At 43.7% G+C, this 24,880-nt stretch overlaps 3 protein-coding genes, 1 long non-coding RNA gene and 1 other non-coding gene across 9 annotated transcripts; 3 read left to right on the top strand and 2 right to left on the bottom strand.

Annotated features, from left to right (window-relative positions):
- The first annotated feature begins 805 nt into the window (after positions 1-805).
- On the top strand, positions 806-5,174 carry LOC125508457 (phenylalanyl-tRNA synthetase class IIc family protein). The gene is made up of 10 exons (XM_048673172.2): positions 806-1,139; positions 1,561-1,754; positions 2,115-2,321; positions 2,399-2,516; positions 2,611-2,687; positions 2,780-2,959; positions 3,590-3,634; positions 4,028-4,132; positions 4,705-4,818; positions 4,909-5,174. The coding sequence occupies exons 1-10, from the start codon at positions 884-886 to the stop codon at positions 4,957-4,959; spliced, it is 1,347 nt and encodes a 448-aa protein (XP_048529129.1). The 5' UTR covers positions 806-883; the 3' UTR covers positions 4,960-5,174.
- Positions 5,175-5,659: 485 nt separating this feature from the next.
- LOC125508459 (Mitochondrial substrate carrier family protein) lies at positions 5,660-9,681 on the bottom strand. Of its 2 annotated transcripts, XM_048673177.2 has the most exons (8): positions 9,208-9,679; positions 7,917-7,978; positions 7,600-7,836; positions 7,359-7,523; positions 7,208-7,257; positions 6,994-7,126; positions 6,552-6,589; positions 5,660-6,058 (listed from the first exon to the last, which is right to left on the bottom strand). In XM_048673177.2, exons 1-8 carry the CDS (start codon positions 9,329-9,331, stop codon positions 5,962-5,964), a joined length of 906 nt encoding a protein of 301 aa, XP_048529134.1. In that variant the 5' UTR covers positions 9,332-9,679; the 3' UTR covers positions 5,660-5,961. The 2 variants fall into 2 exon arrangements, with proteins under 2 accessions (XP_048529134.1, XP_087381814.1); XM_087525688.1 differs by lacking the exon at positions 6,552-6,589 and having other exon boundaries at positions 9,208-9,681.
- On the top strand, positions 8,971-9,837 carry LOC147970621 (uncharacterized). The gene is made up of 2 exons (XR_015604126.1): positions 8,971-9,076; positions 9,193-9,837. It is a non-coding gene; the product is annotated as an uncharacterized LOC147970621 (long non-coding RNA).
- On the top strand, positions 9,594-9,665 carry TRNAP-AGG (transfer RNA proline (anticodon AGG)). Its single transcript has one exon. It is a non-coding gene; the product is annotated as a tRNA-Pro (tRNA).
- Positions 9,838-10,538: 701 nt separating the features above from the next.
- MEE32 (dehydroquinate dehydratase, putative / shikimate dehydrogenase) lies at positions 10,539-14,661 on the bottom strand. Of its 4 annotated transcripts, XR_007283502.2 has the most exons (12): positions 14,252-14,637; positions 13,873-13,978; positions 13,342-13,560; positions 12,508-12,863; positions 12,363-12,426; positions 12,159-12,264; positions 11,935-12,075; positions 11,587-11,735; positions 11,336-11,498; positions 11,139-11,240; positions 10,983-11,047; positions 10,539-10,886 (listed from the first exon to the last, which is right to left on the bottom strand). XR_007283502.2 is itself a non-coding variant. In XM_048673171.2 (11 exons), the coding sequence occupies exons 1-10, from the start codon at positions 14,494-14,496 to the stop codon at positions 11,197-11,199; spliced, it is 1,593 nt and encodes a 530-aa protein (XP_048529128.1). In that variant the 5' UTR covers positions 14,497-14,636; the 3' UTR covers positions 10,539-10,886; positions 11,193-11,196. The 4 variants fall into 4 exon arrangements, 2 of the variants coding, with proteins under 2 accessions (XP_048529128.1, XP_048529127.1); XR_015604125.1 differs by having other exon boundaries at positions 10,983-11,240; XM_048673171.2 differs by lacking the exon at positions 10,983-11,047 and having other exon boundaries at positions 11,193-11,240; positions 14,252-14,636.
- Positions 14,662-24,880: the final 10,219 nt, after the last annotated feature.

The following is a 24,880-nucleotide window of genomic DNA, read 5'->3' as shown; positions in this document are numbered from 1 at the left end:
TGCCTTTTGTGGCCATAATGAGTGTCATTCTAAGCCGCCAAATGATGACCTTGCGATAGAGTAGTTGTGATATAATGCAATCTTTGTTCTTTTAGACACAATTTATTAAAGAGATCCAATAATTTCGAATTTTCTCCACATAGAGATATCAAAGCGCTTTTTTTTCATACGGTTAAATAGAGATTACTCCATATAGAATTATATGCACCAAATGCGCTACAACCCTCGACTCAGTATGGCTCGACCAAATCACATATAGTTATGTACACCAAACGTGCTACAACCCTCACTCGGCCTTGCTCGACCAGATCAACGCAGAAGCAGGCAATGGACGAAGGTTGGCGTGAAAAGTTTGAGCGACGATGCCTTATGACATTGTAAGCTTTGGGTGTGGCCCCGGTGGGCTTGTAATTTTGGGTGTGGCTTTATCTAACTCTTGTATAAACTCTTTTCTACTGTTTTGAAAAGAAATATAAAAACGTTTAGATCACTACGGAGTAAGTATCAATCAATGCATCGCCCTGCTTTGAATCGTTGTAAGTTGATACGTCTGGATTTAATTTACAGGTGTATAATACCAGTCGTAGTATAGTTTTCGCCTGGAATGAAAACGACAGCGGGAGGTGTGTATCGGGTTTACAGGGGTATCTACGAGCTAAACGACGATCCAAACGGGGCGTAAGGCTTTTGCGCTTTCTCGGAAAAACGAGTGAAGCTGAGAAACATTTTCCATCGGTTTAAAGCCTTAAACCACACTCTCTTCTCTTCCTTTTAACCCTACTCTCTTATCTTAACCCTCGCTCTCCTCTCCTGTGTCTTCGTCCCCCTTTCGCTTTCGCTCTCCCACCCGGAAAAACCACGCGACAATCCGGGCAACGCAGCCATGCGCCCGCTTATCCGAACCGCCTGTCTCCGCGCTCGTGTGCGCGCCATGGCCACGCTTCCCACCACCGCCGCCTTCTCCTCCACACGCGCCCCTTCCCCATGCCCCTCTCCTTCGCGCGCCCGTCGCCTGCTCGTCGCAGCCCGCTTCCTCCCCTCAGCACCGCCGCCGCCGGCAGGGGCACGGGCGCTCCGGACGTCCGCGGCGGCGGCGGAGGCCGCCGTCGAGGTGGGCGGCGTCAAGATCGCGCGAGAGGGTGAGTTCTCCTGCCCCTGGTGCTGACGGCGGGATCTTGGGGACGGTTAGTGGGCCTCGGAGGAGGAGGGTTCTAGAATTTGGCAGTGGGGAGAGAGGTTTTTAGGCTTGGTTAACTTTGGCTGCTGGCATTGTTCCGCACTAGAACGTTTTTTTTACCATGACCAGGCATAAAAGTAGTCTTATAACGGGATTTAGGAGGAAGGTGAAGTTGATACGCCTAGTGCTCACATTCTTCCGGAGCTTACCGGCAGTATGAGTGCCACGCGGTCGATCGAATGGTTGGGTTCCGGGATGGAATGTCGTTGATTAATGTGCTAATATCCCAATGGAATTTGGTGGGGAGTTAAATCGCAATGTATCACAGCGCCGTGTCAAGTCTCAAGCTAGCAGGCGCTGACTTGTTTCGATGTCCTTTGTAGATGTCGTCAAGGAGGATGACCCGACGAACAATGTGCCAGACACCATTTATTCAAAAATAGGTCTTCAGCTGCACAGGAGGGATAACCACCCTCTAGGGATTCTCAAGAATACTATCTACGATTACTTTGACAAAAGTTTTCCTGGCCAGTTTGTCAAGTTTGATGACCTCTGCCCTCTTGTTTCTACTAAGCAGGTATGATCTACCAATAGCTTATTGCTTATATTAGCTTGAATATAAAAGCTGAATGTTAGCTAAGAAGACCCTACATTTTTATGGTAATCACTTAAACATGGTGCAGCACTTGTGCCTAACTAAGGGCAATTCTAATTATATGGTCAAATGAAACCTGGCACTTGGGGTGGAAAAGAGTGAGGAAAAAACACTAAGATTCAAAATTGTGAAAGGGTCCAATTGCTTGTTCCTTTGCTCTCCTGCTATCCTCCCTTTTCTAGTGAACGGTCACTTAGTTGCTGTGTTCTGGTTCTCCAGATTAAAAAACCAACTATGGTTGTTCTTACCTTCTCACTGACCTTGAGGTGGTGCATTCTGCAGAACTTTGATGATGTCTTGGTCCCTGCCGACCATGTAAGCCGGAGTTACAATGACACATACTATGTCGATTCTCAAACAGTCTTGAGGTGTCATACCAGCGCTCATCAAGCAGAGCTGCTAAGAGAAGGGCATACACACTTTCTTGTAATTGGAGATGTTTATCGTAGGGATTCTATTGATTCAACTCATTACCCTGTCTTCCATCAGGTAACTGTATTTTCCCAGATTGTACTTAAATGTTTTCAAAATGTGTTATGAATTCTATTGATCTTTCACACATACAGATGGAAGGCTTTCGTGTCTTCTCTCCAGATGACTGGTCAGGCTCCGGAATGGATGGGACAGCATATGCAGCTACAGACCTCAAGAAAACGCTGGAAGGCTTGGCAACACATTTATTTGGTAAAAAATGCCTTGGCTTGCTCCTTGTCATCAAAGGCAATGATAAAATAGCTTCACATGTCAGCTAAACTAGATGAAAATATGTTGTGTGCAGGTGCTGTGGAGATGCGCTGGGTTGATACTTACTTCCCATTCACCAACCCATCCTTTGAACTCGAAATATATTTCCAGGTTTGTTGTAGTAAGTGAATCAAAGTAAAACATGTTACACAACTTGCGTCTTCATGGTGCCTGGTCTGAAAGAACTGTATCACCTTTTGTAGGGTGACTGGTTGGAAGTTTTGGGATCTGGGGTCACTGAGCAGGAAATTTTAAAAAGCAATGGTAGGACAGATCATGTTGCATGGGCCTTCGGACTAGGCTTGGAACGACTAGCAATGGTCCTCTTTGATATTCCAGATATTCGACTGTTCTGGTCAAATGATCAGCGGTTCACATCCCAGGTATTGCTGCTACTATTGGATTGTTGGTTATCTCACTGTGTTCACATATTAAACAAATACTGCATACTGCTGAGCCACAAATCGTGTGAAAAGTAATTATCGATGTTGAAGCAATATAGCCTCTTAATCTATCTCTGTCCTCTGACTTATGTGCTGATCTATTCAACAGAGCTCATCTTTCTATGCCACCCCCTTTGATCTCTAGGATTACTAATTTGCTGTATTTATAGATTATAAATTTTGGAAGACCGAGTGTTTGATCTCTAAATGAAAATCCTGATAGTGTTGATTTTAGTTACTAGTACTAAACTTGAAATTCTGATGTGAAGAACTTGTGCTTTCTATTTCTAAGAGTTTCGCAAGAACAACTTATGTTTCCTAATGAGTGTTTAACACTTGACATAATAACCGATATGTTTGTTCCTGAGTTCTGACATATGCTCAAAACTCAGGTTACTCTCTTTACTTCAGTTGGTATACCTCTGGGCCATCTTTTTAGTGCTATTGCAGTAATATCAGAAAATTTAGTTAACAGAACAAAACTTTGTCCATAACTCTATGCTGAACTGATTTTCTTCATATGCACACTTTCAACTTTATGGCTAAGATATGTGTATTGTTATTATTCAGTTCTCTAAAGGCAAGCTTGGGGCCAAGTTCAAGCCATTCTCGAAGGTATGCAATATCATTTACTATGTGTATCTGTATATCATCCGTGGATAAAATCAATTTGTTCTAGAATAAAAGTGGTTCTGCATCTTGCGAAATGCTAGAAGGTCACTAGGATGCTGGAGATAATTGCTCCATCTGGTTGAGCTCATTTGACTATGCAAAGTACGCCCACTAGAACAAATTAAACCAAATCTTTGTGCACCCATTAGTTTGGATCATCTAGCATTAGAAATTACAGCTTAAATTGTTTGTGACATCCATCTAATTGGTAAATGTGGCTAAATTTGGATTAAAAATTGTATCCTAATATGATTTGCATTGATTGCCGCAATTCATGTATATACACTTGCGATAATTGCATCAAGTTACCCTAGCTGACTTTTTTCTGTTCTACAGTTTCCACCCTGTTACAAGGATATGAGTTTCTGGATAAATGATGAATTTACAGAGAACAATTTATGTGAGGTTGTCAGAGGAATTGCTGGAGATCTTGTAGAGGAGGTATGCACTCTGATTTGGACGCATGGCTGTAAATCGAATTTGTGTTAAGCACTAGCCATGTCCAAAATTTCTTAGTGAGATAACCAACAATTACTTGTCACTCAATTTGTGGCTCAGCAGTATGCAGTATGCAGTATTTCTGTATTAAGTGGTACTCCAAAGAGTAGCATAACATTTCTGCTAAAAAAAAGAGTAGCATAACATAGCTCCAAATTAGACGAAGAATTTGCTCTAGTCTCTGCAAGCTTATGGCAGCCTTGCTTTGTACTCTATCCGGCAATGGTTTAGTTAGTGCCAGACTTCCCTTGCATTGTTTGTAGCTCCTTCTGCTAGTATGGTACATTAAGGTTCTAGTTCATTTCCATGGCCCCAACTCTCGTCAGTGTCCACAACTCCACGTAACATGCATACCTATAGGCAAACTCTTTCGCTGTTTAATTTCTATCTTAAAATGTTAGCGGTGATTGTTGGGAGCTTAAGCTTCTTCATCTAGTATTACTAGTTTGCGGTATCATGTAATTTGATAGGTCCATATCTCGCGCAATCTGAAGGGCTCTCTTTTTGTTTTACAGGTAAAATTAATAGACAATTTCACAAACAAGAAAGGCATGACGAGTCATTGCTACAGGATAGCCTATAGGTCAATGGAACGGTCGCTTACAGACGAGGAGATCAACGACATGCAGGTACGTGCAACCGAGTTACATTATACTATGATTTTTAGGTGCTGTCTTGATTTGATCGGATTCTGATCTTAACTACAATTTGGGTTGCAGTGGAACGTGAGAGAAGAGGTGAAAAGTAAATTGAGAGTTGAGCTGAGATAAAACAGAGCTGGCTCACGTGTTCTTTGTATGTAAATTTGTTGAGAAGTTTATTAATACATGGAGAAATGGGGGCCATTTTGCTCTTGTAATAACCCACATCTTGTCTTTCTTTTCTTTATGAAGGAGAAAAACCCCTTCGCATAGTTAGCACGTTAAATTTTGCTGGATTCCAGCCATTTGAAGATAATTATCCATTGCTCAGTTCTGATTTTTCACTGATACTCCATCCGTTCCTAAATACTCCCTCTGTAAACTAATATAAGAGCGTTTAGATAACTAAAATAGCGATCTAAACGCTCTTATATTAGTTTACGGAGGGAGTATTTGTCTTTTTAGAGATCTCAAATGGAGTACCACATACGGATGTATATAGACATATTTTAGAGTGTAGATTCACTCATTTTGCTTCATATGTAGTCACTTGTTAAAAACTCTAGAAAGACAAATATTTAGGAACAGATGGAGTATTTGGCAGACCGAACTTGATGAACAGCATTTTCCCGCCACTTATCTTTTCTTCCTTGGTACATTGTTTATCTAGGCACATGCATCTATGGTTACATCAGTTCTATTTTCGAGATGGTGGAGCTGATTGTGCAATTGATTGTGCTGTGTACCGTCATGCAGTTTGGCACTAATGGTCCATTTTGTAATACAAATAAAATCATGATCTCTCATGACAAAAAACACCATCTGGATGTAAAATTGCAATGTCTGAAGAAAATAAACGATGTGAAGCTCAGACTGAAAATCAGAACATTATTCTGTACTCGCAACTTTGTGACCTGAAGAGAAAATCTGATCAGTACAGGCTAACCCTTATTCTGTACAGGCTAACCATTAAAGCAGCCCATGCTAAAAATTTACCCTTCCAAAAATCAGTACTACAATTCTGACAGACCCTCATGAATGTTGAAAGAAATGCCGATAAATGAGTGGAGCAAAATATGCTCTCCAACTAGACAAATGTTGAACTGTATTTTTCTTCAATCTCTTGCGGTACTAAATAGCAGACATTCCAGCGAGTTCCCGCAGCTTCTCGCACGCGACGAAAGTGATAGCTGTTTGAGGGCCTAACCTTGCGAAGGTGGCAAACCCACTGAAATTTTTGCAGAGTTTGTTAGGAATTCACAGTGGAAGAGGCTCAAATAGAACTAATCCGAATGGATCGATTCAATCTGTAGTAGCTGTAAATCCCGTAATAATGTTTCAATGTAAAAAATGACGATAACTAGAGCTTTGGATTGTGGTTCGTATAATCATATCGTACTGATCTTTAACTAGTTGCTGTTTTTCATAAGTATACTGGTAAAGTTTATATTCATCAATTTTTTTCTCTCAAGAGTTGCAAATGATTTAACAAAATAGCATGATCAAGACTTGTTGAATAAAGCGAAAAAATTATATATACTCCCTCCGTTTCTAAATATAAGTCCTTTTAGAGATTTCAATATGGACTACGTACTGATGTATAGACATGCTTTAGAGTGTAGATTCATTCATTTTGCTCCGTATGTAGTCCATATTGAAATCTCTAAAAAGACTTATATTTAGGAACGGAGGGAGTATATATGTTATTACGGAGTCCTCACCCTTTATAAAGTGACTTTACACCCTCTGTCAGGACAACCTGTGAACCAAGAAAAGAATGTATAAGATACATTAGCGGCTTAAGATTTGAGATCTGTGACGTCCAAATAAATGAAAGCATTTTTCTTCACACTTAATTCCGAACATAAACTATAAACATGGCATGGGGTTCTAGAAAATGTGAATCCTCTTATAGTTGGTGGGGATAACTTTCTATATTCCTGTTTTGAATAGAGTGCCAATTGTTGGTACTCTGTAAAATAATGCATTTCTACTCTTCAAATATGCTCCTTTCTCATATTGTGCCAACTACTATCTACTAACCATGCATTTTGGTTCTGTGTTAAGCGACTAAATTTAATATTATTTACCAAAGTTTTCCAATTTCATTCACAGACGCACACTTCAAAATACAAATTCACAGCCAAGGATGAAGATTAACACCTGGTAAGCACAGTGGAAACCATTCCTGTATACTCTGGCACCTTTGGACTCCCGTTGCAGCATTAGCCTTGTTTTGATCATGTCAATAGGTGCAGTCACAAGTGTACCAGCTGTTCCAGCGATGCAGCTCGACCTTTCAGCCACACAGAAAAATAGCTATCAACAAATTTCATCCAAGTATAGGCATCAAAATGCAGGATAAATTTCACAGTACATGAGATGTAATTGAAAACCTTCTTCAAGTGGTGTCCACATCAGCAAGACCTAAAGTAAATAAAGAAGAAAATTCAGTGGTGGCTCAATTAGTAGTACATGCGACAATTTCATTGCTTTCAATCAAAAGACAACAAAAAAATAGTGTATACCTGTTTGGCCTCATCATAAGTTGCCATTTGTGATGCCGTGAGGCAGCCTGCTCTCACCATAGCTGGGCCAACTCCTTTCCAAAGCGCTTTGACTCCTTCCTCTGATACAATTTCCCTCGTCACTCCAATTGTACTAATTCTGCTTGTACTCATCTGTGATCTCACCTATAGGATGTGCCCAGATCAAGATCAAATCCATAAAATTATTTCATACTTTGAATTAAGTATCACAGTACTGTACCTTTAAAACCTCCATCGGGTTTGTCAATGCAGTTGCTAGGGCACCAGCAACTACTCCGGATGCAAATTTAAAAGCAAAGTTTGTTGAACCAAATGCGTAGCTGCAGACATGTTTGCAGGGCTCATACAATCCTAATCGAAGGCCACCATAGATGAGGGATCTAGTCAATGCTGGTGCAAATCCCAGATAGAGTGATCGAGGCCCTTCCCTTTCTACCATTTGTGTAAATATTGCCCCCTGATAGGTTTCACTAAAACTATTAAATTTAGCATTAATAGGTGATACATAGATGATGCGACACCTGAGGCTATGCTTACCATTCCAACTAAGTTTCCTCTTTGCCCAGCAAGCTGCATTTGGAGTCTAATTTTGATAACGTCTGCAAGATGAAAATGATGGTACATATATAAAGGGTTTCTTATTTCTTGGAGAAACAAATATACGTAAAAGAGTGGCCATCCTTTTACAACGTTATCATTTAGCAGTATATCAGTAAACAATTCACTGTTATCAAGTCAGAAGCATGACTCAATTTTCAATCCAGGTGCTACTTGACAAATATCTCCGAAAAATCACAATAAATCTGGGCCGTGCGACCTCCTTAGTTTTAGTCAAGCCAATATATGTTTAATTTGCTTTGGCTCCACATACATATGTCCCCTTTTGTTTGCTGATGTTAACCATTATCCACTATGATCCCGACAAAAAGGCTCATTTGTCACATTCTGTTTTTTGGTATCAAACCCTACTAAATGTTTGAATGGGGAAATACACCAAGCCAAGAAGTTAAAATGAATGCACTGATTAGGAGAAGTAATAAGCATAGACAGCATATAATACATGCATTCCATTCAAATACACGTCTCATCTATATCAACATATAGACCATCACCCATGAGGACAGATATTCCCAAAGCACAGCTTATCATGTGCTATGATGGATGAGCACTTTTCAACACAGCCTGTTGTGCTGGGAGAACTATACCTTAACCTAATTCGATTAAAAAAACTGTTGTTTTACTGACACGGTTATTTTCTACAGGGAAAAAATCCCAAGCTTCTATCTACTTAAACATAGTTTCCAGTTCCACCACACATAACAATTCATTGCAAAATCAGATGTGCTTTTCTTTGGAAAGAGCTGCCAATTTTTCATTGACACAATAGAAGAGTTTACAAGGTCTTAGGGTACAAAAAAGGTGCATCTCGACACTGCACGGCACTGCGGCTCAATGGGGACAGAAGCCTACTCTCTCGATGTTATGTGGCGAGCACGCGGCATCACCCAGCATTTTGCCTCATCCTTTCAACTTGTCAAGGAACCGGCCTTGGTCATCTCCTTTCCTTTGAAGAGGCGATGGCGAACGGTAGAATCTGTCGCCCGGCTTCTCAGCCAACAATGTCTAGCACTGATGGACGCAAGTAAACTAAGCCTAAAGCCCTGAACTATGGCAGATTACTGCAAGGCTAGAACATGGTAAGCCCAGAACTATGACAGATTACTGCAAGGCTAGAACATGGTACTAGCAAATCTGTTCTCCCCACCAAACCCAACCCAATATATAATACTGTGAGTTAACAAGTAGCGTGCAGGAGCAATTGGCTGACCGAGCGGATGCGTGACGGCGGTGGCGACGGCGACGGCGGCGCCGCTGGTGCCGAACTGGTACAGAGCGTAAGGCGCCGCCCCACGGGGCGGCGTGCGTGCGTCTCCGGACATCGGCGATGTCATTCCTCTCCGCGCCGGATCCCCCTGGCCGAGTCGCGCGAGACGAAGAAACGAGGGAGGCGAGGCGATCAAGCAGATGGGGGAAAACAAGATTTGAGCTCGGGACGGAGGGAATCGGGTATATATTCTTCTTGCAATTCCTGCTCCGGTTCTCGTGGGGGAGAGCCGAAGAACTATCGCCAGAATCACCACAGGACGACAATTAGATTGTGCAATCGGTCAGTCGTAATGATGTAGAAGATTCGTTTCTGTTAGCATCAACAAAGGGCATTTGGTCTAGTGGTATGATTCTCGCTTAGGGTGCGAGAGGTCCCGAGTTCAATTCTCGGAATGCCCCAATTTTTCTCTTCTTTTGATTTTCTTTTATGTATCATGTCTTCTTTCTCTATTTTTGACTTATCTCTTTGTTTTTTATTTTGACAATCATCTTCTCCTTTATTCATTTGTAAGGATCGTAGCATCGCTTACAATAAGAGGAATAAACACATCTGAGGCAGTGTCCTTCCATATATTTGGAGGAGAAAAATCTAGATATCCTAGCCAGTTCATGAGCTACTTGATTTCTTTCTCTGTTACAATGATCATAGATGACATGAGTAAAGTCAAGCGATATTAAATTAATAGTCATCAAAGATAGCAGAAGCTATTGAAGAAGAGTAACCATCGATTAAGGCAGCAACAACCTCCACACTATCAAAAATTGATCTCGATTTTTACTCCACCCAACTGTATGTGTCGGGTTCATTTCAAACCTCCCTGCAACTGCCTCTGCCGTGAATGAGTCAAAGCAAAGATCAATCTTTTCATTTGTACTCCCTCCGTTTCTAAATATAAGTATTTTTAGAGATTCCAACAAGTGACTACATACAAAGCAAAATGAGTGAATCTACACTCTAAAATATGTCTACATACATCCGTATGTTGTATTCCATTTGAAATGTCTAAAAAGACTTATATTTAGGAACCGAGAGAGTAGTTGCAATGAACTTATCTCTTTGTTTAATAATATTGCACCAGCCCAAAATCTTCTCTCATGTTTCTTCTTATTTATGGGGCTTATTTATGATCTTTTGATTTGGTGTTTTCATTTTTGATTCCTTTTGCAGGGAAAACCGGCGACTCATTTAACTGTAATTTCCTCCTGTGGGGAAAGCCGAACATCTGATAAAGGAGCTCCAATCGCGAACGGGGAGCAAATTTGATTGGAGAATGGAACATGACATACCTGATTCCACAGGTGTATATTACTTTATCGTTATTATTACTAGTATTCTACAAAACTCATGCAATCTGGCAAGCAAAGCCTCCTTGCTGTTTTCTGATGCACCAACTTCTGGCAAACAAATATATTTGGGCTATACAATGCAAATTTTCAAGCGAGGCCATCTCACAATCTACTCAAACTGATTGCTGATTCCAAATCCAAACACTTGTACGAAAACCCACAGACATGGATGTGTCTATCACAAGCGAGGCTTGAGTGATGTACTCCTGTCTCCCTTCACAGCGCTAGGGTTGTCCAAAGAATTTGCCAGCGCTCGGAATTTACCATCAACCGCTGAAAACAAAGACAAGAGTTATATCAAAATTTACCATCCATTAGGCATCCGTAGAAATAAAACTGCAGATATTATGGCCACACCGCCACACTGACTTTATCTCCAGACAATTATCGCCACCTCATTCAGATATCCAACACATTTTAGTAATTCACACAACCTTGAAAAAAGAAGGAAAAAGAAACATCGTGATTCTACCATGAACAAATGTGAAAACTGGAAACCTGGGAAACGTGCAAAGAAAGTGGCACCTAAGTAGTTTTCCTGACAGTCCTATGGAAGGGGAGGATGCATTTTGAACAAACCTTATCATGTCTTTCTCAGAACAATATCACGCATCAAGCTATCTGGAGCTGTATGACGAGCCATAGGAGAAACGATGTAAGACTTACTACCACACACGAACTCATGGGCAAGCACACAAAAATATAAGCATAATTTTTTTTACCTGGCATGCCCGTGAAATGCTCAAATTGACCCATTGCTTGCCTTATGAACATCTCCAAACCACTAACAACTGTGGCCCCACATTCTGCAGCTTCCTTAAGAAGTCTAGTCTCTTTCGGTGTGTAGACCGCATCGAAGACAACAGCATAAGATTTAAGCGCTTGCTGCAAAATTATATCATTAGTATATGAAACTAGAAATGCAGAAGATATTTCACTGTAATTCAGACTAGCAAAACAAGGAGATTTAAACCTTGGATAGAGGAGTTTCATTGACATTTGGATGCATTCCTATTGCTGTTGTGTTTGCAAGAATCATCCCTTCCTCCGGATGGTAGTTTTCTAACTCCGTGAGAGTCAAAGCAGGCCCACCGATTAAGTTACCAAGTTCTTGAGCACGTGCTGCAAAGTACAATGAAGGCTATGTTTAAGATACAACACACTCAGAATAATTCAAATGTAATGACAAACTGTATAGCTGCCTAAAATATGAAGCAGAGTAAGGATACAATATGAAAAATGATGTGTCTTTTAATATGTAGCATGTGCTCTATGCATGCTGATCAATATAGATAGCACAGGGTCTAGAGCAAATGCATACCGAAAGTGCGGTTTGCTATTACAACTCTTGCTCCCTTCTCTTTTGCACCGTAAGCAAGTGCTTTCCCTGCACCACCAGCACCAATAACAACGAAAAGCCTTCCAGCCAGTGGTGACGTGGTAGAATGCGTTGGTTGTGTTGCTGCCAATTTGTTTAAAAGCCACTTAAATTGAATACTGATCAGCAATAATACAATGGTTCAATATATAGTGGCATGTAGAAACCTCTTATTCCATCTTCAATAGCAGAAATTGCACCGACATAATCAGTATTGTAGCCTACAAGTTTCCCATCAGGTTTTCTAATAATTGTATTAACAGCTCCAATGTCCTGAAGAAAACGGAATACTCCCAAACGTTAATCTGGGTGTCTTAAATGGTTCAACAATCCAATGAATGGAGTAGCAGAAGAAGGGAGGATGAAATTACCCTGGCAATAGGATCAACCTCATCACAGCACCTAACTGCAGCTTCCTTGTGGGGAATTGTACAACTGCAATCCAGTTCATAAGATGGAAAGAATTAACTTCTGGTTGAAATAGAGTACGTGATGTGGCTCACTAAGATTAAGTACCTGAAGCCAGCAAAGTCTGGTGAAGAGTAGGTCGAAAGAAATTTAGCCAAGTCATCCACCAAAAATGGCACATACACAGCATTCAAACCCACTGATCTGAAAGCTTCATTATGCAAAATCGGGCTTTTACTGTGTCCAACAGGATTTCCAATAATACCAAACACCTTAGTATCTGGGCCTATCTGTCTAATGTTGTACACATTGATCAAGTCTGCAGCGGTTGGCTGTGAAGGTGCAGATTCTTTTCCTTTTTCAAGAGAGCCAAAAGTAAGGTATCCACCGAATTTGGGGCAAAGAACACGAGAAATAAAACCTCTGTCGTTCATCACCAGTCCTATGATCGGCACCTGCTTTTCCTAATGCATTATTCAAATAAAAGATAGTGTGAACTAGGAATCCTGCTAAAACACCTGAGAAATGGAGCATGGAGTCATGAACATGTCACGTAGCATAATATCTCACTCAAGTGCGAGAACCCCTAAATCGATGTCAGTGCATCAAAAGTGCATTATCAGCTAAGAAATTTACAGTTTTGTCTGCTATTAAGGGCCATCGAAGTACATTATCTACAACAAAACTTATACTAAAAATAGCAATATTTGGATGTTCTTACACTGGATATGATGATATAAGTACAGATATACTAGAGAAGATTCCTCATAGAGAATATTATCCTTTTCGATCTTAGCTTAAGGTATCATCACTTCATCAGCAGATGTTGGGCTAAATGAGGTATATACAGCAGTCTTGCAGACCAATACTATAAACACGAAAAATAGCAACGGCTAACACTAGTGTGTGCTGAGCTTGCTTAGAATTAGACAGCGAACTTACTTGGCAGTGTACAAGTATTTGAAACATTCTTGAAACATCAACAATTTCAGTAGCAGTGGTCGCAATTTTTACTATATCAGCTCCTGTTGCTTGAATCTGAGCCAACAGGCTTGCAAGCTCTTCTGCCGAAGGAGTGTTATCATAGTTATGGGATGAAACAATGAGCTTACAGTTTTCAGGTTTCTTTCCGGACATGAATTTAATAAATTTGTCAGCAACCTGCACAATAACAAGATTATTGTAAGCAGCTACCAACTTATTCATAGGTGCAGAAGGCAAGAGTAATATCCCCGAAACTAATCAATGCTAATTAGTAGTAGTGTCTTGTTAACCTTGGACAGGGTTCATCTTAGTGCACGTGCCTCTTAAGTTAAGAACTTGGTAGCATCAGCTCAAACTGGCACACACACACACACAAAGCCGGTGGAATATTAATTCTTCTATTCCAGAGCATAAAGATTTATTTGTCTAGTGAATTAGCCTTGTGATTCGATTCGCAGAAGAGAAAGAAATGTTTTACTAGGTGCAAACCTTAAGCTCAATATCAACGTATTCAGCTCCCAGTTCCATTGCCAATTGAAGTGCCTCAAACCGCGGTTCATCATCGCCTTCATATTCACCACCTTCCCACTTTGGCCTATGAAACCAACAGTAAGCAACATACATTTAGATGAGCCAGCGACGCAAAATCGACATGCAGTGTTTACACGCAATTAACCAAACAAGTGCATACTGTTGTTTTGCTTATGATGATACATGGCGAAGTTAAAAAAAAAAATCCCCCATTAAGTTAAACCCCGCTATAACACCACCCAAACCAATCCAGATAAGAATCAACAGAGAAGCCCTCTGCTCCCAGGACTGGCCTAGATGAGATGATCCCCGGAGGGAGGTGGTGTGACTCACTCACCTGTATGTGACGAGGGCGGGGAGCGTGCGGGGCTTGGCGAGGAGCGCGGGCAGGTCCCGGCGCGGGGCGAACCCGGCTAGGCGGTCGAGGCGGAGCTCAGCCAGGTCGGCGCCGAGCGCGGCGGCGGCGGCCACCTCCGCCGCCATCTCCCGCGGCGCGCGCGCCGTGGCGGGCACGCAGAGCAGCGTCCGCGCCACCGCCGCCGCCGGCGGGACCACGGCCGACACCGACATCGCCGCCGCCATGGCCGTCGTCGTCAGAGGATGGGCCGCACGTCTTGGCGGTGGTTGGTGAGAAGGGCGAGCGTGCGCTTCAGCTCGAGGATGATGGATGCCTCGTTCCTTGGAACTGGCGGCTGGTGGAAGCTCCTGTTTCTTCAGTGGGCCGGGCGGTTGGTGGAGCTGAACCTGGTCTGACTGCCGTGCCGCGCCCGCGTTGGAGCAGGGCCATCGGCAAGCCTTTTTTTTTTTCTCTCTCTTCAGGATAGAATGAGCTTTTTTTTTTGAGGTTACGATAGAATGAGCTCATGGCAACTGATCATCTGATCAAAACCTTTTTTTTTAAAAGACCAATCCAAGGGCTAACCCTCGTTGACATTTTTTATAGGAAAAACTCCGTGAGCACCGCGCGTCCGAGTCGGGACTCGAACTCGGGTGGGCTGGCAGTAACCCCAACTGCCCAGCCAACGGGTCGACGCCCCGTCCTCATCTGATCAAAACTCCACCACTCAAATTTTAACAAGTTAGGCGAGTTAGTTTCCCCTCACATCAAAAACTTTTCCCATCTCCCTCCGGGGCCCCTACCGTGGGCGGCTCCGGAGAAGAAACCCTAGCCGCCCCTTCTCTCCTTGATTCCCTGGCTGCCGGTGGTGGTGGTGGCGCCCAATCATCAAAGGCCATGGGCGAGGGTTGTGCGCCCCGGCGGGCCTCCTCCGCGCGGGGGAGGCTTGTCAAGCAGGTGGCGCGGTGGTTGTCTCCGGTGTGGTGACGCACATCATGGAGCGCTGGGAGGGGTGGAGCACGGTTGTAAGGTGAGGGGTGGCGGTCTTCTCGGGGCGCCGGTGTGGGTGTTGGAGGTCGCGACGCGGCGAGGCCTTGGTTGCAGCGGATCTCAGCTAGGTGTTGCGGTGGCCGGGAGTCGCTGCAGAGCCCGGGGCGCGCAGTGTGCCTCCTATTGACGCTGGTGTGGTTGTGGAAGGGGACGCCTTGGGGAGCCGATGGCTGCGCGGTCTAGATCTAGACGCTCGGACCAGTGACTCGCGATGGGAAGCGATGTGGTGGGAGCTTGCACTCGCGTGCAGGCGGTGCAGCTGAAAGAGCATGGTGTCACATGTTTGGTTTTGATAATTAATGACAATCCATATGGACTAATGGTTGCCTTGAGTTATATTCGAAGGATTTGTTCATAGGCAATTCTTGAAGACCATATGTTAGCTTCAAGGTTGAAAGGAATAGATTATGTGTTGACCAAGGTGTTATTTAAGGAGTTATTCAAAGATTGGTCATGTGAGAGTTGAGCCAATTGCAAACATGCCTTGAATAAGAAGGCTATGTGAACATTCATGTTTAACTTCAAGACATCATCTTAATGAAGAGAGAAGGTAATAAGATACAAGGGCGATCAAGTCAAAATACAAAGAGTGGATTCATGTTGACCAACACACAAAGCGCAGAAAGATGTACTGAGTGGGATAATGTGATCCCATGGTATGGTAAGATTGTCCATTACGCTTTGTGTACTAATTCATGATCTATGCGAGGTTTATTTGTGGGGTTAAGCATATTTTCAAGTGCTTGCCTCAAAAGGAAGATCTCATATATCCCATGGAGGATGACATCAAGTGGTGACCGTCATCAAGATTGAGTTGTGGAAGTTTAAGTGGAGCATCACAAAGAGATCACATGCCTTGAAGCTTGCCGCCCATTCTCGTGTTAATGGTCATGTGAAGATGTGCCTAAGAGAGGTTCACCCATAGTGGAGTATGGGGGAACAATTTGCTAGTCTTCATCGAGTCAGTGCAATCAAGAAAGGTGGTCCAACTTGAGGAGGTCAAGATTGTCATCATCTAGCTCCAGTGGATTATATGCAAGGCAAAGGTATAACCTTGATAGGTTGTAACGCCCCGAGACCGATGTGCCAGGTGTCCTCCAGTTATTCGCTGTTGTTGCCTTGTCATTGCTTGCGTGTCATGCATGTCATATCATGTCATCATGTGCATTTCATTTGCATACATGTTCGTCTCATGCATCCGAGCATTTTCCCGTTGTCCGTTTTGCATTCCGGCGCTCCTATGTCATCCGGTGCCCCTTTCTACCTCTTTTCGTGTGTGGGTGTTAAATGTTTTCGGATTGGACCGAGACTTGTCATGCGGCCTTGATTTACTACCGGTAGACCGTCTGTCAAGTTTCATGCCATTTGGACTTCGTTTGATACTCCAACGGTTAACCGAGGGACCGAAAAGGCCTCGTGTGTGTTGCAGCCCAACACCCTTCCAAAGTGGCCCAAAACCCACCTAAACCTCTTCCATCCTCTCAGTCGTTCGATCACGATCGCATGGCCGAAAACCGCACCTCATTCGGACTCTCCTAGCTCCCTCTACCTATATAAACACCTCCCCCTCCGAAATTCGCGGGCAAACCCTAGTCCTCTTCCACCTCGCGCCCGGACAAATCACCCTCGACGCCCGGACATGTCCGCCCGCCGCCGCGTGCCCAACCGCCGCACGCCACGTGTCCGCCGCCGCTCCACCTCCGTCGCGGCCCGCGGGGCCCGAGGCCGGCCCGCACGGGCCCATCTCGCTCCGCCGCCCGGGAGACGCCACCGCCTTCGCCCGAGCTCCTCCTGCCCGCGTCGCGCCGCCTCTCCATCGACCGCTGCCGCGGCTCCTTCCCGCCGTGCCGCCCTTCGCCGGCGCGGCCCCGCACGCCGCCGCCCTGCCGCGCCTCGTCGGACGGCCGCACCGCCGCCATCGGCGTCCTGCCGGACCTCGCCCGCGCCGTCCCGGTCCCTCGCCGGCCACCTCCGTCGACTCCGGCCACCTCCTCTCGTGAGCTCCGTGAAGGAAATATGCCCTAGAGGCAATAATAAAGTTATTATTTATTTCCTTATATCATGATAAATATTTATTATTCATGCTAGAATTGTATTAACCGAAAACATAATACATGTGTGAATACATAGACAAACAGAGTGTCACTAGTATGCCTCTACTTGACTAGCTCGTTGATCAAAGATGGTTATGTTTTCTAACCATAGACATGAGTTGTCATTTGATTAACGGGATCATATCATTAGGAGAATGATGTGATTGACTTGACCCATTCCGTTAGCATAGCACTTGATCGTTTAGTTTGTTGCTATTGCTTTCTTCATGACTTATACATGTTCCTATGACTATGAGATTATGCAACTCCCGTTTTCCAGAGGAACACTTTGTGTGCTACCAAACGTCACAACGTAACTGGGTGATTATAAAGGTGCTCTACAGGTGTCTCCGAAGGTACTTGTTGGGTTGGCGTATTTCGAGATTAGGATTTGTCACTCCGATTATCGGAGAGGTAACTCTGGGCCCTCTCGGTAATGCACATCACTTAAGCCTTGCAAGCATTGCAACTAATGAGTTAGTTGCGGGATGATGTATTACGGAACGAGTAAAGAGACTTGCCGGTAACGAGATTGAACTAGGTATTGAGATACCAACGATCGAATCTCGGGCAAGTAACATACCGATGACAAAGGGAACAACATATATTGTTATGCGGTCTGACCGATAAAGATCTTCGTAGATGTAACGACCAAACCTCGAAGGATTTGAGTCTCTGTACTTACCGTGCTAGTCCCCGGATCGAACTCGCTAGCACACACAGTATAGATGAATACCAGAATAGCAAGTGCATCATTTATTACATCGTATGATCCAGAATATATAAAATAAAACAATCTGCATAGCACTTGGCTAGCTTTATTCAATCAAACAGCGGAAAAGTAGCAGAAAATAACGATGCGTCCCATCATAGCCCACTGGCGATGCTGAGTGCAGACTCGCGACCCTAACGGTACCTTACTCTTCGTTTGAATATCCTGTAACATGAGACGTTGCAGCCATATAGGTCAATACTTGGAATGTATTGGCAAGTTACACAGGAGTAATAATAAAGCAAACCTACATGTATATGCATAGTACAACAAAGGAAGGCTTGAGGGTTTGTTTTGCAGAAAGCTGATTTTGTCCTCATAACTACCTAATAGTCAAATTTTTATTTAGTTCTTTTATTACTACAATTAAATACATAAGGTTGAGTTGGCAAAATCAACTCCAACCTACCCTTTATTAAGTTGCCCAACAAATTTATTAGGTGTCACATTTGTCAAGATCATCCAACAACTGTAATGGCATAGTGGCTCAAATTTACCCATAACCGGGGGCATGGCTAATCATGATTAGTTTTAATACTCTGTAGAGTTTAGTATGCTTTACCCACTGGACCCAATCCGAAGATTGAGACGAAGTCTTTTAGAAGAGGTTCCCTTGACCACCTGACGGCCACATCCCACCTACATATGCTACATCTGTCGACACTGTCTGGGCCAGGGTTCCAACAACGGATCAACTAAGCCAGAGCCCATATAGCCAGTGGCCGCACATGGAAGCTACTAGTCACTAAGTCTGTCTGATCTTTTTGAGCCTAGGCGGCATTCCACTTAGGGTGCACTCTCATGAGCGCATGGCCTTAGAAAAGGTGGAAGACCCCATGATGCCTTCCCTCAACATCAAGCAATACCACTTCCGCCCAGAGGTGAGTTAAATCCTGAGTTACTACTCAATTTGTTAAATATATATAATCCTCACATAAACTCAATGAATACACGAACCACCCCCATCTACAAAGCATAGCAACCTACCACTACCACGACTTGCAAAGACGGGAAGATAGCTCAACAGCATAGCAAAATAATATAGTATTCCTATACATGCATATATTCATAGTGTGATATAACTACATGCATAGAAAACAATAGGTAAAGGATGATCAACATGTAACTTGCATTGGTTCTGGTTCAGAAAGTCACACTCCTGACAATAGCTCGCGTCGCACTCCGGACAATCTACACGTTTCACACAATTCAACGAATCAATCACCGGAACACGAAAAGAACCAAAACAAAACCAACAGTAAGAAAATCATTTTTAAAACTCAAAAACAGAAGCTTAGCAGCACCTAAATTGCACAACGGTCACAATGCAAAAAGAATCACTAAATTTCATTAAACGGTTGGGAAGTTACGACCTCCGGAAGATTTGATTCAGATTCAAACGAATTCAAATTTAAACAGTGCAAACATGTGCAAAGTTGGTACTGTGATAATGTGCTGATTTTTGTGAGATCACAGGAAAAAGAATTACCTAAATTGGAGCTATAGACTAAAAGATATAGCTATTTGAAGTTAGAGATGAAATCTGGAAAGAAAACAAAAACAACAGAAAACGCCTGGGCGCTGTAGCGAACTCCTGTAGAAGCTCCTGTAGCGACGTGCCACGTGGCAGCGCGTGATTGGCCGAGAAAACTCCTACGCGTGCGTGCTCACCGGAAACAGAGAAAACGGCGGCGGTGGTCGGCGTCGGCGGCAGCGCTCCTCTGGTGGGTCTCCGGCGAAGGCGAGGTGACGGACGGGTGCGGAGGTGAGTGGCGGAGGCGTAGGTGAGGTCGGGCGGCGATGGGGCGTCCTCTACGGGCAGCAACGGCGACGGGAACGGTGGTGTGCTCCGGCGGCGGCGGACGTCGGTGGCGGCAGCGTTCAGGTGCTCTGCAGGGTACTTCGAGGTGTCAAAAGAGTTCGTCGTCGAGTGGGGGTTCGAGGGGTGCAGGCAGCGCGGCTTGCGGTCTCTTACGACGACGGGATCGACCGAAGAAACGGCGGCGGACGGCGGAGCTCCGGGAGAGATCGGTTCTGCCCTAGCTCGCGCGTGCGGCAGCGGGGAAGATCGAGGAGTGGATTTGGGGTTGCCCTCGGTCTTCTGGTTGCACACGGTAACTCGGGAGCATTCGAGGTGGACCAGGAGCACGAGCTCGGGTCGGGTTCGACCTCGGGTGCGGGAGCGGCGCGGCGCTCCTCCGGCTCGGGGAAGGAGAACAGGGTGCGGGGCCCGCGGTCAGCGGCCGAGGCGAGCTAGCGGATCGGGTGCGGGTCGGGCACGGGCGGCGCGACGCGTACCGCTTCGTGTAGATAGGTGGGCTGGGCGACAGAAGCCGGGCTGCGGGGTTGGCTGCTGGGCCGCGGCGATGGGCCGGTTGGTGGCCGGCTGGTGTTTTTTTCAACAAAAACTACAGCAGCAGAACAAAATAAATAAAATAAAATACACAGTATAAATTCTAAATAAAAGTACCTAGACACACAGTAAAAATATCTCTACAGCTATAAAATACAGGAACACTAGTTCCAACACTAATGCAATTTTAGAAATTCATTTTGATGCAAAAGGCCACACAAACAGTAACATAACACACAATTAAAATACTTTGAAGATCACAAAAATTACCAGAACATATCAGATGAACTGGAAATAATATTCTGCACATTATGAGCGTTTTTAAAATTAGGGGAGAAGTCATGTTATCTCCGCTCCAATAAATTGCCTTTTGTTGCATAATGATTTGAATATTCTGAAAAAGCAAATAATGCAATAAAAATATGATATGCATATGAATGATCTATTAACATCCTAATTTAGTAAAATTGGGATGTTACAAACTTACCCCCCTTAAGATGAATCTCGCCCTCGAGATTCGGGCTGGCTAGCAAATAGGTGTGGGTGATCCTGCTTGAGATCTTCCTCTCGTTCCCAGGTAGCTTCCTCCTCTGTGTGATGATCCCACTGAACCTTGCATAACTTGATTGTCTTGGTGCGAGTAACTCTCTGTGCTGTCTCCAGAATCTTAACAGGCTTCTCCTCATATGTCAAATCACTCTCCAACTGAATTGCCTCAAGTGGCACTGTGTCCCTCAATGGAACATCCATCATCTCTGCATGGCACTTCTTCAACTGATATACATGAAACACATTATGAACTCCTGACAAGGATTCTGGCAACTCCAGCTGATAAGCTACCTCTCCTCTACGCTCCCAGATCTTGTAAGGCCCCACAAAACGTGGTGCTAACTTACCCTTGATTCCAAACCTCTTAATTCCACGAAGTGGTGAAACTCTAAGATATGCACGGTCTCCTACCTCATATGCTACCTCCTTACGTTTTGCATCAGCATAACTCTTCTGCCTGGACTGTGCTATCTTCAGCCTGTCACGAATCAACTTGACCTTCTCCTCAGCATCTCTGATCAAGTCTGGTCCAAAGAACTGACGTTCTCCAACCTCATCCCACATCAACAGTGTCCTGCACTTCCTACCATACAATACCTCAAATGGTGCCATCTTGAGACTAGCCTGGTAACTGTTATTATATGAGAACTCTGCATAAGGTAAATTATCATCCCAATTGGACCCATAGTCCAAAGCACAAGCTCTCAACATATCCTCCAAAATATGATTCATCCTCTCTGTCTGCCCATCTGTCTGTGGGTGGAAAGCAGTACTGAACTCCAGCCTGGTGCCCAAGGATTCATGCAACTGACGCCAAAATTTGGATGTGAACTGAGTACCTCTATCAGACACTACCTTCCTTGGAACACCATGCAGAAAAACAATCTTAGACATATAAATCTTTGCTAGCTGAGCACTGGTATAAGTAGTCTTTACCGAGATGAAGTGAGCAACTTTAGTCAAACGATCAACAACTACCCAAATAGAATCATAACCTGATCGAGTCCTGGGTAAACCTGTAATGAAGTCCATACCAATCTCATCCCACTTCCAATCAGGTATAGGCAATGGCTGTAACAAACCTGCTGGTCTCTGATGTTCCGCCTTAACTCTTTGGCACACATCACATGCTGCAATATACCCAGCAATTTCCCTCTTCAGGCTAGGCCAGCAAAATCTTTCCCTCAAATCCAAATACATCTTAGTATTACCTGGGTGAATAGAATAAGGTGAATCATGCGCCTCCTGAAGAATCAACTTCCTGATATCTGCATCCTGAGGTACACAAATACGCTTCTCAAACCAGATGGCTCCATGTTCATCCTCATGGAAACCTTCTGCCTTACCTTTAGCCATATTCTCTTTTATCTCGGCAATCTCCTTATCACCCTTTTGAGCTTCTCTGATCCTGTCAAGCAAAGTAGGCTTTAACTCAAGTGTTGCCAAATATCCCTTAGGAACCATCTCCAACCGGAGATTCCTGAACTGCTCACATAACTCTGGTGGCATATCATCAATATTAACTGCATTAGCATGGCTCCTACGACTCAATGCATCAGCAACAACATTAGCCTTACCAGGATGATACTGCACATTCAAATCATAATCCTTAATAAGCTCCAACCATCTCCTCTGCCTGAGGTTCAAATCCTTCTGAGTAAAAATATACTTCAAGCTCTTATGATCAGTAAATATATCACAATGATTACCAATAAGATATGGCCTCCAAGTTTTCAATGCATGCACAACTGAGGCTAACTCCAAATCATGTGTAGGATAATTATGCTCATGATTCTTAAGCTGACGTGAAGCATATGAAACAACTTTACCTTCCCGCATCAACACACTTCCAAGTCCTTGACGAGAAGCATCACAATATACCTGGAAGTCCTTATGTATATCCGGCAGAGTTAAAACTGGTGCTGTAACCAAATGCTGCTTCAATTCCTGAAAGCTGGCTTCACATTCATCAGTCCAAACAAACTTCTTATCCTTCTTCAACAATTCAGTCATAGGCTTTCAATTTTGGAGAAGTTCTCAATAAACCTCCTGTAATAACCTGCAAGGCCCAAAAAGCTGCGAATCTCTCCAACCGTCGTGGGTGTCTCCCACTCTGTAACTGTAGCAACCTTAGATGGATCAACTGCAACTCCATTACCTGACACAACATGTCCAAGGAATGCTACCTCATCTAGCCAAAACTCACATTTGCTAAACTTGGCATACAACTGATGTTCCCTCAATTTCTCCAATAACAAACGCAAATGCACCTCATGCTCTTGCTTATTCTTGGAGAACACCAATATATCATCAATGAAAACAACCACAAACTTATCCAAGAACTCCATAAACACCTTGTTCATCATATTCATGAAGTATGCAGGGGCATTAGTCAATCCAAATGACATAATAGTATATTCATACAACCCATACCTCGTAGTAAAAGCAGTCTTGGGAATATCTTGCTCACGAATCTTTAATTGATGATAACCAGAACGAAGATCAATCTTAGAAAACACAGTAGCTCCCTCCAACTGGTCAAATAGATCATTTATCATAGGCAAATGATACTTACTCTTAATGGTTACCTCATTCAGAGAACGATAATCAACACACATCCTCAAGGTCCCATCCTTCTTCTCCACAAACAAAACTGGAGCTCCCCAAGGTGATGAACTTGGGCGAATAAATCCTTGTGCCTGCAATTCTCTTATCTGCTTCTTCAATTCTTCCAACTCTTTAGGAGGCATTCTATACGGTCTCTTTGCAATAGGTCCAGTGCCTGGTATTAAATCAATAAGAAACTCAATATATCTATCTGGTGGCATACCTGGCAACTCCTCTGGAAACACATCTGGATAATCTCTCACAACTGGCACCTCTTCCAGGCTACCCCCCTTAAGAGAGTTCACATGCACCTGATTACGCTTATACTTACACACATATTTGATCCTCTTCCCTCCTGGTGCACTGAGAGTAATAGATCGACTGGCACAATCAATACGACATTTATAGAACTGCAACCAATCCATACCCAAAATAATATCCAGACCTTGTGACTTCAATATAATCAAATCCGTAGGAAAATCATGCTTTCCAATAGACAAAGTCAAATGATGAAAACCAACACCTGCTATCATCTCAGCTCCTGGGGAACTCACTCTAATAGGCATACTAAGTGTTTTGGTTGGCAATCCATGCTTATCAACAAATACCCTCGAAATAAATGAATGTGATGCACCAGTATCAAAAAGAACAAGTGCAGGTACTGAATTAATCAAGAACTTACCAATCACTGCATCAGGTTCATTGTAAACCTCCACATTAACATGATTTACGTGACCCTTTTGGAAGGGGTTTGGCTTGCTGGATCCTGAGTTCTTCACCCTGGGGCAATCTGTGGCATAGTGCCCCATAGCCTTACACCTGAAGCACTGCACCTGACTCAAATCCCTTGGCGCACGTGTAACCTGGTGGTTCTGGTTATTGTTCCCTCCATTGCTATTACCATTACCATTACCATTACCTCTGCCATTGCCATTGTTACTCTTGTGCCAATTATGATGATGGTGGCCATTATGGTTGTGGCCATTCCCTCCATGATGATTATGTCCATTACCTCCATGATGATTATGCCCATTACCTCCATTACCATGATATGAAGTGCATGGCTTCTGTTGTGGTCCTAAATTATACATGTTATTATTGTTGTTGTACTTCCTCTTGCGATTCTCTATGGCATGTTGCTTTCCCTCCAGCACAATAGCCTTATCAATCAAATCCTGGCAATTCCTAAAAGTGGCCACTGTCAA

This window comes from Triticum urartu, chromosome 5A (genome assembly GCF_056163025.1).
Source record: "Triticum urartu cultivar PI428250 chromosome 5A, HENAU_Tu73, whole genome shotgun sequence".
Taxonomy (NCBI): Eukaryota; Viridiplantae; Streptophyta; class Magnoliopsida; order Poales; family Poaceae; genus Triticum; species Triticum urartu.
This window is presented reverse-complemented; position numbering and strand designations above follow the sequence as displayed.